The 13,296-nt window shown below is 35.4% G+C and overlaps 1 protein-coding gene across 1 annotated transcript in view; it reads right to left on the minus strand.

Annotated features, from left to right (window-relative positions):
- UBR3 (ubiquitin protein ligase E3 component n-recognin 3) overlaps window positions 1–13,296 on the minus strand; it is a 199,405-nt gene that overhangs the window by 140,108 nt on the left and 46,001 nt on the right. The window contains exons 4-5 of the mRNA XM_052658353.1: window positions 11,615–11,758; window positions 11,003–11,052 (exon numbers count right to left, since the gene is read on the minus strand). Coding sequence (XP_052514313.1) covers window positions 11,003–11,052; window positions 11,615–11,758 — 194 coding nt within the window. The remainder of the gene's footprint in view (window positions 1–11,002; window positions 11,053–11,614; window positions 11,759–13,296) is intronic.

The raw sequence follows: 13,296 nt of genomic DNA on the forward strand, positions 1-13,296 counted from the left end.
ATCAGCCCTAAGGACCAGTCTGGAGGTTCCCAAAGATACCTCAGAGCTCAGTCATTCAGCATTTACTAAGCACTTCGATATGCCCTCTGTTAACCCCCACCGAAGCCAGGCCTCTATGGTCATCTACTTGGCAACAATAGTGACAGTCAAACAAATTATACTGCCTCATCCTTTGCCACCCCCACCTTGTCCAAAGAGAAACCCAGCCAGTATGAAATGTGGAGCCATAAAAGACAGATATACGAATGTAAACCATGCCACAAGACCCAGAAGACTGTAAAATTTGAGATTTTAGCTAATAGTCATTTATGAAACTGTTCTTCTGGCCAGAGAAAAAGACAAAAAAAAAACCAAAACTTTTAATATTATAATCCAGGGTAGGATTATTTCATAATTTCAAATAAAAACTTTCTATGAAAAGTGTATCCTTGGTCAAGCAATGGCCTTGACAATACAAAGTTTTAAAAATTTCCCAAACTGACACTTTAAAGGACAAGTAAAATTAGTCAAGCTAGGGAGAGAAAAGTCATTCCAAGAAGGCATAAAGACGAAAGTCTAGAAACGAAGATTAACCTGACATCATCATAGATACCAAATTCAGCTAGGAAGAGCGTCTGCCTCCATTTAAACAGGTGGGATAATGGGTACTCTTGTACTACACTTGAGACAGTATATAACAGAACAATTTTCCTGAATGGCAATTTGTCAATACACATATGCAAAGTCATTAAAGTATATCTATCACTGGAACAGAAATTCCAGTTCTAAGAATTTATCTTAAAGAAATAATCAGACAAGTGAATAGGGACTATCTGCATAACACTCATCACACTGTTATTTATTTACAATGGCAAAAAAAAGAAAAAAAAAACTTTGGTTTCCAACAGCAGAGCAGGGAATTAGGGAAATAAATTATAGCACAAATATACTCTTTAAAGAAAAACAACACTAGAGTTCCATATTCATTATGACCAGGTAAATGTTCAAAACCTATTACTATAAATTAGAAAAAAAAAAAAAGCATGCTATGAAGGATAGCATATAGACTATGAAATCATTTAAGTAGTGATACCACACACAAATAAAATATGTTAAAATATACTCTTTGTTACAGATATTTAAAACTACCATTAGTAAGAAAAGCAAGTTACAGAATAGCATATATAGCATGGAGTCTCTAAAATATACCATGTATAAAATCTGTTAGAATATATATGGTTAGAGTAAGTCACCTCCAAATGATAGAGTAATAGGTAATTTCATCATCTTTTTGCTAATATTAATTTTCTATTTATTCAATGATGACAATGAATTATAGCTTTAAGCTAATGAAATTAAAAGACGCTTACTCCTTGGAAGAAAAGTTATGACCAACCTAGACAGCATATTCAAAAGCAGAGACATTACTTTGCCAACAAAGGTCCATCTAGTCAAGGCTATATGGTTTTTCCAGTGGTCATGTATAGATGTGAGAGTTGAGCACCGAAGAATTGATGCTTTTGAACTGTGGTGTTGGAGAAGACTCTTAAGAGTCCCTTGGACTGCAAGGAGATCCAACCAGTCCATTCTGAAGGAGATCAGCCCTGGGATTTCTTTGGAAGGAATGATGCTGAAGCTGAAACTCCAGTACTTTGGCCACCTCATGCGAAGAGCTGACTCATTGGAAAAGACTCTGATGCTGGGAGGGATTGGGGGCAGGAGGAGAAGGGGATGACAGAGGATGAGATGGCTGGATGGCATCACTGACTCAATGGACGTGAGTCTGAGTGAACTCCGGGAGTTGGTGATGGACAGGGAGACCTGGCGTGCTGCAATGCATGGGGTCGCAAAGAATCGGACATGACTGAGCGACTGAACTGAACTGAATGAATGTTTTTAATACTAATTATGATTTCCAATCCTAACTACAACAATCTACTCAAGATAATGGATTAGTGTGTTATCTATTTCAAGTTCTATTTTTTTTGGCCGCACCTCGCAGCATGCAGGATCTTAGTTCGCCAACCAGCGATAGAACACCCGCCCCTGCTGTGGAAGCATGGAGTCTTAACTACTGGACCACCAGGGAAATACCAAGAAAGAACAAAAGTTTCAACGAACAGGAATAACTTCCAGTGGTGGGATATTCAGGCATTAAGGATGATGAAAACAATTTAGTTATGATGACAACAAAACCCCACCCCAAACTCAAGATGGAGAGTAGAGTTCTTCCCTTTTATCCACGAGAAAACAGTATAGAACCCTGGGGGAAAATAATGGGTCCAGTGAACAAGAGAGGAAATAAACAACCTCAACTGAGACAGCATTCATACAGCTCTCAGAAACACTCTCAAAAAACGTTAACTAGGTTCCTGAGCAGAGAAATAGACAACACTGCAGGTGTGTTTCAGGCACAGGCAGACTCCCTTCCTAGCTGAGTTTGATATCTATGTCCAATAGCAGAGAAGACTCTTACCCCACCTTGCCCTCCCCAACTCCCCAGAAAACAGATTCAAACTCCTAGCCTGCAAAGTTTACAGGTGGTTTTCAACCCAAATTAATCGTTCTTTCTTTGATGGATTTACTGGACAGATGAAAAAACATGAGCTCCGTAAAAAGAAGTCAAGTTAAATTCACAGTTGGTTAAAACAATACTCAATGTTAATACAAAACACACAAGGCTAAAACGAACATTTAACATAGCAGATTATAAAAATAAAATCCAAAGGAGGTCTTGAGAAACTAGAATAAAGTGAAAACATTTATGTAAGCCACTGTAACATGAGACTGTTTGCTTTAAATTAATTTTACAAATACAAAGCAGAGAGGGAGCTCTCAAACTTGTCAGCTGTAAATCTGAAGGGGTGAGTGAGTGAGGGACCTGAGTATTTCATTTGACCACTGGGGCTTCTGCCACAGTTTAGCACTGCTGCTAAAATGCTAACAAAAAATCTTAGGCCTAAAGGAAGCCATAACATGCTTCATGAGAACCTGTCCTTGTGACTCTGTACCAAAATCAGATCATAATTTTAAAAGGGAATGAAGAGGTGAAAGAGCTATGAACAGCAGAGAATACTGTATAACTAAAGCTAAAAAGTTAAAGGGGTGTCTAATGGGAGTAAAATTAAAATGTTTCCATAGGGAAAAACAAGAAAGGTGGGAAAATTATAATATTTAACACGGTATTGAGAAGAGGTTCCTAATAATTGGAGCTATCAAAGAAAGGATCAAGTTGCCTCATTAGCTAGGTCATCTCTCAACCACTGGAAGTGTTTATGGAGAGGCTGATCATTTGTGAGCAATGTCATAAAATCAAACGCTAAACTGGCAAAGAAATGTCTTAAATATTTCTAAGGCCTCCTCACCAAAATTTCTGTGATTCCCGACTCTATCCTTTACCATTAATGTAATTTATAACTAATTAAAATCAAACCTTGTACCTCTAAAAGTAAAGTCATATTTTTCTTTTACTTATTCATTTATGAAAAGTTATTTTAGCTTTCAATTGCAATAATCGTGCTTTTGCTACAAGTTCTGAGCAAATTAGTTTTAACTCTTCACTGGATTCTTTCTTGAATAAAAGCAAGAATATTGACAGCACATTTACATAGTAACTTATTTTGTTAAGTGATTATTTCTCTTATGTAAGAGTATGAAATGCGTAAGACTAGAGGCAAACAAATTAATAAATAGTGGTAATCTCTGGACAGCACAGCTGGAGGTAAATGCTCTCTTTTTTCTATTTGTCAATTTTTCCATAATGGACGTTCAAATTTTATGGTTACACGAGGGAAAATGTGTTTATTTATTTATTTAATTTGTATTAACAGTTAAATGTATCAAAGTCACAAAGATTAATGATCTGGTCAATACACATAGATAAATGGACACTGCTTATGGTAATAGCCTCAGTGAAAATAATCTTTCCTTGAAAAGTTATCTTGATTTAAACAGTACTATTTTCTCTAAGAAACTCTCTATTACACCCATGTATATATAATACTGGAGATAATTTTCTTTTGAACTGAATTATCTGATGACTGAACAAATCAAAACAAAAAATGAATAAACATTAAATTCTCATTTTAAAGTACTTCATAAAGTTAAAATGTGTTTCTATTTTATTTCGGCTTCATTCAACACAAAGAACATTTTCAACTCTTATTACATATTAGCTACACACACCAAAAAAAAAAGAAACAGTAAGTAGTAGTAGTATGAAGAATGTCATGTGTATAAATAGCCCTGCTGAGTACATAATGTTCTGTTACTCTAGGGACAGCAGGGACAAATATCTGACACAACTTGTATGAATAAAATTAAGTAGACAGCAGTATGCTCATTCAAGTAAAACTTTAAACAGGAAAAATCTTGCTGCTGTTAAAGAGTTTCAAACCTGTTTCTTCATTTTTCAGACTGGCAGAATTAGACTACGCCTAGGATCTCTTCCAATTCAAACTTACAACATTTTCTTAATTGTTATAACTCCCTCTCTATAGCAGTTTTTGAGATGTCATTGCCCTCTTCTCACCCTGTCTCCCTTTTCATATACTTTGCTAAATTATAAGAATAAAATCACGAAAGGGGTTTGTTCAATAACCCTATGGGCCTGTAGAGTAAGGATGTAGAAATTCCAATCCTTAAGCCATATTCAGCTCTTCACTAAATTTCAAATATAAATGCTAAAAGCAAACATATAATTTGTGACTGCAGTTGCAAAACAAAATGTAATATGGCTTTAAAAGCTTTAAAGAAATTTTTAAATGGCATAAAATAGAGATTTAAGAACATCTGTATCAGTTCAGTTCAGTGACTCAGTCATGTCTGACTCTGTGATCCCATGGACTGCAGCACACCAGGCTTCCCTGTCCATCAGCAACCTCCAGAACTTGCTCAAACTCATGTCCATTGATTTGGTGATGCCATCTAGGCATCTTATCCTCCGTCGTCCCCTTCTCCTCCTGCCTTCAATCTTTCCCAGAATCAGGGACGTTTCTAATGAGTCAGTTCTTTGCATCAGGTGGCCAAAGTACTGGAGCTTCAGCTTCAGCAACAGTTCTTCCAATGAATATTCAGGACTGATTTCCTTTAGAATGGACTGGTTCCATCTCACTGCAATCCAAGGGACTCTCAAGAGTCTTCTCCAACACCACAGTTAAAAAGCCTCAATTCTGGTACACTTATATTAACATTTTCTATCTCCTTATCCTTTCATCTACTTTCTCCTTTATTTATTCCATCCTTATTAAATTACTGCTTGCATTTTCATCATTTATATATGTAAAAATGCTTTGAAAAGAACTATAACACAAATTTAAAATAGTTTTAAATCAGTTTTTTCAAACATCATTAGGCTTCACAGGTGGCACAATAGATAAAGAATCTGCCTACAATGCAAGAGACATGGATTTGATCCCTAGGTCGGGAAGATCCCCTAGAGTAGGAAATGGCAACCCACTCCAGTATTCTTGTCTGGAGACTTCCATGGCCTGGAAATTTCCAAAAGCCTGGAAAGCTGCATTCCATAGGGCTGCAAAGAGTCGGACATGACTGAGCAACTGAGCACAGGGAACTCTACTTAATGCCCTGTGGTGCCTTAAATGGGAAGTAAATCCCCAAAAGAGGGGATACACATATATACATGGCTGACTCACTTTGCTGCACAGCAGAAAATAATACAAAATTGTAAAGCAATATATTACAATAAGGTTTTTAAGAAAGAGGATGGAAATTCTTATATTTTCCCTCTAAATATATCACATTAAAACTCAGTTAACTTACTTATTTATGATTACCTAGGCACAAAAGGAAGCCTTTTCCATCCAAATCACTGGTCCTAATAAAATAATGTTTCTCATTATGAAATAAAAGCACAGTAGAGACCCCAAGTAGAGATTAGCAAAAAAGTTATGGTAATTTTAGTTTCCATTTTAATCAAATTCAAAACTGTATTCTGTTCCTTAAGTTGCAATGAATCCTAGTAAAATTTTAATATGTCCCTTTTCATTCTACCAAGGTAAAGATCAATTTTTTTAAAACTCTCTTATAACTTTAAATATAAGCTTTCATTCTCTTGAGATATAATAATACAACTATTATACTAAGGAAAACTTTGATCTTCTTTAAAACCCTACAGTTGCCATTTCTGGCTAAAGTGGTATTTCATTATCATGTAATGGTTTTTCCCAACAGACAAGTACCACTTAAATAGACAGGAAATTACATAATCAATCACTATATTGTATTTAGCTATAATCACCAGTCATTTCTAGGCTGCCAAGAGAATCCAGGAAAAAGAATGGCAAATTTCACAACCTGGTTGTGGAAATTTTGAAACATGTTTATAAATTCTTTGACATCCCTACCTTCTGAGAGGTGGAATTTGCCTCCTTCTGCATTGAACCGACCTTAGCAACTCATAAGGAACAGAATGCAGTGGAAGTGATAGTATGTAAAGTTCCAAGGCTAACACAGAAACGGCTCCACAGCTGCTGCTCTTGGGTTACTCACATTGGGAAAAGCCACAACTGTATGAGAAGCCCAACAACTTGAGACCACCATGCTGGAGAAGCCACACGCAGGCTGAGTTCCCTGTGCACAGCCAGCATCAACTGGTAGCCCTGTTCAAGCATCTTATATCTCTAATTCAGCTGACCCTTCAGATGACTGCAGTTTCTCAGCCAACAAATAACAGGAATCTTGTGAGATAACCTAAGTGAGAACTGCCCAGCTGCCATTCCCAAATTTCTGAGTCATAAAATTGTTAACAAAACAAAAAATGGTAATTGTAAGCAACAAAGTTTAGGACAAATTTGCTGCACAGAAATAATAAGAATGGTTGGGTTTATCCACCTTACACTAAAAACTCTAGACCAACAGAGAGGAGACTTAGCATCCATTTGCAACTCTACTACTAACGAGATGGAATTCACTTGTCGAGTGGATCAGTTTATTATTTGAGATTCAGCTTCCTCATCTATAAGAAAGTTAGGCAAGAGGAACGCTCTAGAATTCATAATTTTTTAAACCTTCAAATTGCCTCCTTCACAACTTTTCCATTTCTAGCTCAAGACTTGACTTTGTTAGTATGTAAGTCAAGAAAACATATATGAAATTTTTGATTTAAAAAATTATGATCACAATCTTAAAATAGAAAATTTCCTATCACTAAAACCCTTCTATGACTGGCCCTGGGTAATGGTCTTATCTTGGTACTTTTCCATACTTGTCATCTTAAATATGTGTGTGTGCCTTTTTTAAACCGAAAAATACAGTCTCATAAAATTTAAGATATGCCTACCCTATAGTCTGGGGCTTTCCAGATGCCACTAGTGGTAAAGAATCGGCCTCCCAATGCAAGAGATGGAAGACACCCAGGTTTGATCCCCGGGTCAGGAAGATCCCTGGAGAAAGGAATGGCTACCCACTCCAGTATTCTTGCCTGGAAAATCCCACGGACAGAGGAACCTGGCGGGCTACAGTCCATGGAGTCCCGAAGAGTCAGACACAACTGAACAACTAACACTTGCACTTTTCACCCTGTAGTCAAGCAATTCCGTATCTTACAGAGTTACCTGCTCGAAAAGAAATACAAGCACTGTATCTTATAATAAAAAATTGGAAATTACAAAAATGACTGGATAAACTGTGCTTACTCATATTTCAGAATGCTGGTAAAACAACTACAATGTGTAATATTTGAGTAAACTTTCAATTTAAAATTTTAAAGATAAACTTCATTACTCTTAATCCATGTTTTAATAAACTTATTTTCTCTGGAAAGACAAGCAAAAATATTTATCATATGACCCATGGTAGCTGAAAATTTCAGTATTTCAATCCCTTCCACATACAAAGCATTAGGACAAAAAACATTTATCAAGAGCCTAATTTGTATCTGGTTCATGAGAGATAATACATATGTTATTCCCTTTAATCCTAACACTAGAATAATCACCCTTTTTCCATGAGAAAATTCATACTAGGAAGCTTCAAACCTGGCAGAAAGCATTGCGATACTATGAGGCAATATTCAAACTCAGATCTGTCTAACAAGAGCTCAAGTTCCTTTTAAAGAAAAACCACAGTGGATATCCCTTCAACTTACATCCAGCTGAACAATTCTACTTCAAATTTTTAAGTTTTCAGATGTCCAAATGACCCCATTTTCATTCCATTTAAAGGATATGATAAATACATAAAGTATAAAAAGTACTTTTTTTTTAATTGGAGGGTAACTGCTTTACAATGTTGTGTTGGTTTCTGCCATACAATGTGAATCAGCCATTAAGTATATATACACATATATATATATATATATCCCTCCCACCCCACTCGCATGCCACCCCTCTGGGTGATCCCAGAGCAGCGGGCTGGGCTCCCTGTGTCATACAGCAGCTTCCCACTGGTGATCTGTTTTACTAAATGGTAGCATATACATGTCAATGTATACACAATGTCTCTCAATTCATCCCTCCCTCTCCTTCCCCTGCTGTTTCCACAAGTCCACTCTCTATGTCTGCATCTCTATTCCTGCCCTACAAACAGGATCATCAGTACCATTTTTATAAATTCCATATATGTGTTCATATACTATATTTGTTTTTTCTCTTTCTGACTTACTTCATTTTGTGTAACAGGCTCTATGTTCATCCCCCTCAGTTCAACTGACTCACATTCATCCTTTTTATGGCTAAGTAATATTCCATTGTATACATGTACCACAACTTCTTTATCCATTGATCAGTCAATGGGCATCTAGGTTGTTTCCATGTCCTGGCAATTGTAAATAGCGCTGCTATGAACATTGAGATGCATGTGTCTTTCTGAATCATGATTTTCTCAGGGTGTATGCCCAGCAGTGGGACTGCTGGGTCATAGCTTTTATTGTTAGTTAAAAAGTACTTTTAAATAAACTAAAAGTTAAATTATAAAATACAATTTAAAGATCAAAAAGATCTTACTGCCTTTAAATATAAATATCAAGTATACTTCACAAACTCTAGGTAGTCTCAGCTACTATCACAAAAATAGCATTTTATGAGAATGCAAATTGAAATGAAGTATTTTGAAGTTGTCACCATCAACAAGTATTTACTGTAACATAATCATAATTAAGGAGTAAATGATTACATAAATTATATTACACATAGAAGTTGATGAAACAAAGAATCCAAGAGAAATGAACAGAAGGAACACAGAGAGGACCTAAAGAACAGAGTAAAAGCAATGGTAATAAACAAAGAAAGGCCCTATTTCAAATCCTGTGATATCCCTCACAAAGTTACTTCTAGAAGAAATTCAAAAGCACCACCCCCCGACCCTGGGTGCACACTCACACAGAAGGATCTCCTTCCAGCACCCTACCATAAAATATGGTGTTGCTACAATGTTCAGTTCAGTTGCTCGTAGTGTCCGACTCTTTGCGACCCCATGAATCGCAGCACGCCAGGCCTCCCTGTCCATCACCAACTCCTGGAGTTCACTCAGACTCATGTCCGAGTCAGGGATGCCATCCAGCCATCTCATCCTTGGTCCCCCCCTTCTCCTCCTGCTCCCACTCCCTCCCAGCATCAGAGTCTTTTCCAATGAGTCAACTCTTTGCATGAGGTGGCCAAAGTACTGGAGTTTCAGCTTTAGCATCATTCCCTCCAAAGAAATCTCAGTGTTGATCTCCTTCAGAATGGACTGGTTGGATCTCCAATGGGCAAACAGTGGAAACAGTGTCAGACTTTATTTTTGGGGGCTCCAAAATCACTGCAGATGGTGATTGCAGCCATGAAATTAAAAGACGCTTACTCCCTGGAAGAAAAGTTATCACCAACCTAGATAGCATATTCAAAAGCAGAGACATTACTTTGCTAACTAAGGTCCATCTAGTCAAGGCTATGGTTTTTCCTGTGGTCATGTATGGATGCGAAAGTTGGACTGTGAAGAAGGCTGAGCGCCGAAGAATTGATGCTTTTGAACTGTGGTGTTGGAGAAAACTCTTGAGAGTCCCTTGGACTGCAAGGAGACCCAACCAGTCCATTCTGAAGGAGATCAGCCCTGGGATTTCTCTGGAAGGAATGATGCTACAATGTACCTATGTACAATTAAAGTCACCACTGCCTATCCAATTTGTTGAAAATTAACAAGTTCCTGTTAATTGTTAACTAAATGAGATTTCACAAAATGGTACATTTTGTAGGAGCCTTCTTATAGGGGAAATATGCTACTACAAACTTTAAATTATAAGGCATCAGATCAATTGTAACATATCCATAAAAGAAATCATGCTTTCAAAAGAAGGATATTTGGCTTAGTTCATATGACATTATCACATCAAAATGGGTTTTTTCAAAAGAAAAAAATGTAAATGCTTAAAAACAATTTAGTTTTTAAAATGTCCAATATTAAATGTATAAATCAATAAAAATATGAAATTTAAGTTTTATAAAAACCAAGATTATAAACAACTATAGATCAAAAAGGAATTTTTCCTTATAAACTGCATACTAACAAACTACAGGAATGTTATATGTAATTTATTAGAAATATTAATAAACTATAAAAATTGACATTTCAAACTGACAGTCTATTTCTCAGTACTTTGCTTTTTTCAATAACTCTTGAGATATAAGATATAACTTTATTATGAGATTAGAAAAGAAGCACATTTCATATTCTTCTAACAAATTATTCTAGACTTAGCTAATTTTTAAAAAAATAATTTCATTGTACATATGACCACCACTTGGATAAATCTGGGGATATTTTCATAGGAGAAATATCTATGCCTTTCTAGCTCTCATTTCTAAACTATGAAAATAGAAATGAATTTACAAATAAGAAGTAAAAATCTAGCTGCAGTCCTCATCCTGTCACTAAGTAATTCTGTGACCTTGACTAAGTTATTCCACTCTGGGCTTCAGTGTCCATGTCTACAAAATGAAGAATTTCAACTACAAAATATCCACAAATTTGTATGGTAGTTCTAAAACTTTTAAATTCTACTTTTTAAACGTTTCAAATGTTAACTCACCTCATCTGAAGAATCTAGTTGTCCCAATGTTCCTGCTGCACTTGCAAAACCTTTGGAAAGGAGAAAAAAAGTTGTCCTTCATAACCGTTATATGTTACTTTAACCTTAAAATTACTTTAAAACATAACAATATCAAAAGCTAAAGTTTTGTTAAGACAACTCATTCTAACAGTTATCTTGGCAGAATTCAACATTCATCTTTAATAAATCTGGGCCCAATCAGTTTATATATCAATAGGAAACCTCCAGTGAAAACCCAGATTTAATAATCACAAATAATGTTTCAGAAGGACTGCTTTCTTTTCTTTTTAAACCATGGTTTACTAAAACATTGAACTACTAAAGTTTTGGGCTACTCTTAAATAGCAACTGCTACACTTTTCATGAGTTCAAATTAGAACCTTTGATAAACTAACTGCATCCCTTTGAAGAAAAACAGAGTATCTTCTTTGACTAATCTATCCTTTCTTGCTTACAAATTTTTACTACTTTTATTACTTTCCTTACAAAGAATGACACAGCACTTAAATTTCTTCAATGAGTAAAGCTTGAGGGGTTTCTTGTTTTAATACAGAAAAGTTACCGTTGTTCAAATTAAGTATTTAAACAAACCTTGAACTGCCAAAGTGCTAGCGCCAGCAGATGGCTCTTGTATACCGTATACAAGTTTATCCTCAGGATATGTAAGTCCAGAGCTCTTCAAAGCTATAAGGTATTTTTCATGACTTTTCCTTGCACAAGCATTTTCTCCAAGACCTAATATTTTAAAGTACATTTAAAATTCAGAAAAAAAAATATTCCGTTCAAAACATAAGTACAGCCACCTCAATAAATAATGTATACACATATAAAATATATGACTATTCTAATTGGAGGGGAAACCCTAGAATTAGTAACATAAAATAGCTATCAGTCACTTCTGTGCTCATGTTTGGTATTAATAATATACAGCATGTTTATAGCAAATAATGAAATCCAGTAAGTAATTGAGCATCTTAAAGATGCCAGAGATTATATACAAAACACAGGGGGTTCAAAGATCAATAAAACATGATTCCTATCTTCAAGGAACTTTTATTGTGAAGAAAGGCAGATAATATGGTAAGTGACAAATCTGTAGCACACTTCACCACTGGGTTTCACAATCTGTGCTCTTATAATACCATGCAACCAGACTTACCCAAAGCAAAGTTTTGGGAAAGGCTTCCTAGGGAAAAGAGTGGAATTTTCAAATGTTATAACTGAGACTTCATTTCTGTTTTGCCAAGCATAAAATGTTTTTATAATGACACTGAAGTAATCAAAAGCATAACTTGTACGGAAGTATCACTTTAAACAAATTTATTCCAAAATTTTGAGTAGTTTAGGTTCTAGAATTAAACAATCCTAGACATTTCACTTAGTATTTGATCATATTAATGACAAGTTTGTCTTCTATTTTGATTTCTAATATATTATGGAGAATAGAAAAATAATAAAAGAAAAAGACTGACATTTGAAAGTTCTTTAAAAGAAAAAATTATTCTCTGGAAGCCAAGTTACCATGTCATTTGCCACCTCTTAAACTGAGAAGCCTGGCGGGCTACTGTCTATGGCATCACAAAGAGTCAAGACACAATTGAGTGACTAAGCAAACATATACACACACACACACAAACGGAGACTACACATCTTTAATTAAGGTTTCAATCTCTCTGATTATAAAAATATATAGTAAATGAGTTTCTTTAATATTTGCTGAGCTTTCCTCAATTTCCTCTCTTTGCTAGTCTCAATAATTAGAATAGAATAGCTTTGTTTTTTTAAATCTCTGCCCAATCTCTGGCCTAATTAAAAAACTAAAAACAAAAATGAAAATAAAACTTTCAGCACAGATTAAACAGGAATACATCTATCCTTCAATTCAAGTCCAAAATTAAAAGCAACCACAGTTTATAAAAAATAAAGGACTTCAAGGGTCCTACATAAGAAATGACTAAATATCTCCTGAAAAACAAAAATCATATGTTTATCTCAGTAACGATAAATGAAATTTTTGTAATGCTTTTAATTAACAAAATATACTGCAGAGACTTCTCTGGTGGTCCCGTGGTTGAGAATCCCTGCTTCCCTGGCAGGGGTGCAGGTTCACTCTTTGGTCATGGAACTAAGATCCCACATCCCAGGCAGTGTGGCCAAAAGAACACAAAACTTTCCTTTAATTATTTCTTAATTTAGTTGATCATATTTTCCTTTAACTTCCTGAACATATATGTAATAGTTTTTTAATCTCTTTATCTGCTAAATTCAACATC

This window comes from Budorcas taxicolor, chromosome 2 (assembly GCF_023091745.1).
Source record: "Budorcas taxicolor isolate Tak-1 chromosome 2, Takin1.1, whole genome shotgun sequence".
Classification (NCBI taxonomy): Eukaryota; Metazoa; Chordata; class Mammalia; order Artiodactyla; family Bovidae; genus Budorcas; species Budorcas taxicolor.